The following is a 940-nucleotide window of genomic DNA, read 5'->3' as shown; positions in this document are numbered from 1 at the left end:
CCTAACCTCCCACCTCCGTTTCCTTTCCTCACTCTCTGCTCCTTCCCAAAGTGAAAACACGGACATTTTAAAAGCAGGTTGCTAAGGCACAGTCTAAAAATAATCAACAGAAACACATGACAAATCAGAACCAAGGAGGTGGGGAAAAGGGGAGGTTCTGGAAAAGTGTTCCCCAAATCTCATCTTAAGACTGTTCCCATAAACACTGAGAGCATGGGCTTTTGCTCAGTCCTAACTAAAATCACTAAATAGCCACAGAACTTAATTTTCTGATGAAGAAGAGATACAACAACTTTATACTCACAGAATTCAATAAAAAAAAAAAAAGCAGACCTGCCCTGGCCAGGTAGCTTGGTGGAGCATCGTCCTGATATGCCAAGGTCAATTGCAAGGCAGGACACATACAAGAACCATCCAATGAATGTATAAATAAATGGAAAAACAAGTGAATGCTTCTCTCTCTAAAAATCTATAATTGTAAAAGTGTAATATGCTAATTAGACCGGACATCCTTCCGGACGACCTTCTGGACAAAGCCGGACTGTGAGGAAGCCCGGGTCCTGGGTGCCAGAGGGAAGCTGGTGCCAGCAGCCGGGGGAAGGAAGGCCTACTCTTGTAGGAATTTTGTGCATCAGGCCTCTAGTCAATAAATAAAAACACATAAAACCCCCCAGACCTTACAAGCCTTTTCCTTCTCTCAGGTTTTACGCTGCCATGCCACTGATACAAAGGAGCCGAGTTCTAAGGCAACCCAAACCTAGATCTTCAGACAGGCAGGCAAGCAGGTACCAGACCAGGGCACTTACTTCCTGAGGATGATGACTGCTCTTCGCTCCTTGATGTCCTGAGGCCGTATGCAGTGAGTGATTTCATCAGCAGCATATCCACTGAAAAAAAAAACACAGAGCATGTGAGCATGGAGAGTAATCAACAACCAAGG

The 940-nt window shown here is 44.8% G+C and overlaps 1 protein-coding gene across 1 annotated transcript in view; it reads right to left on the bottom strand.

Annotated features, from left to right (window-relative positions):
- ALKBH5 (alkB homolog 5, RNA demethylase) overlaps positions 1-940 on the bottom strand; it is a gene marked incomplete at its 5' end in the record, with an annotated part of 21,766 nt that overhangs the window by 13,014 nt on the left and 7,812 nt on the right. The window contains one exon of the mRNA XM_006773975.2: positions 807-887. Coding sequence (XP_006774038.1) covers positions 807-887 — 81 coding nt within the window. The remainder of the gene's footprint in view (positions 1-806; positions 888-940) is intronic.

This window comes from Myotis davidii, unplaced genomic scaffold (assembly GCF_000327345.1).
Source record: "Myotis davidii unplaced genomic scaffold, ASM32734v1 scaffold207, whole genome shotgun sequence".
Classification (NCBI taxonomy): domain Eukaryota; kingdom Metazoa; phylum Chordata; class Mammalia; order Chiroptera; family Vespertilionidae; genus Myotis; species Myotis davidii.
The sequence above is the reverse complement of the archived record's forward strand: the minus strand, read 5'-3'. Positions and strand labels throughout refer to the sequence as shown.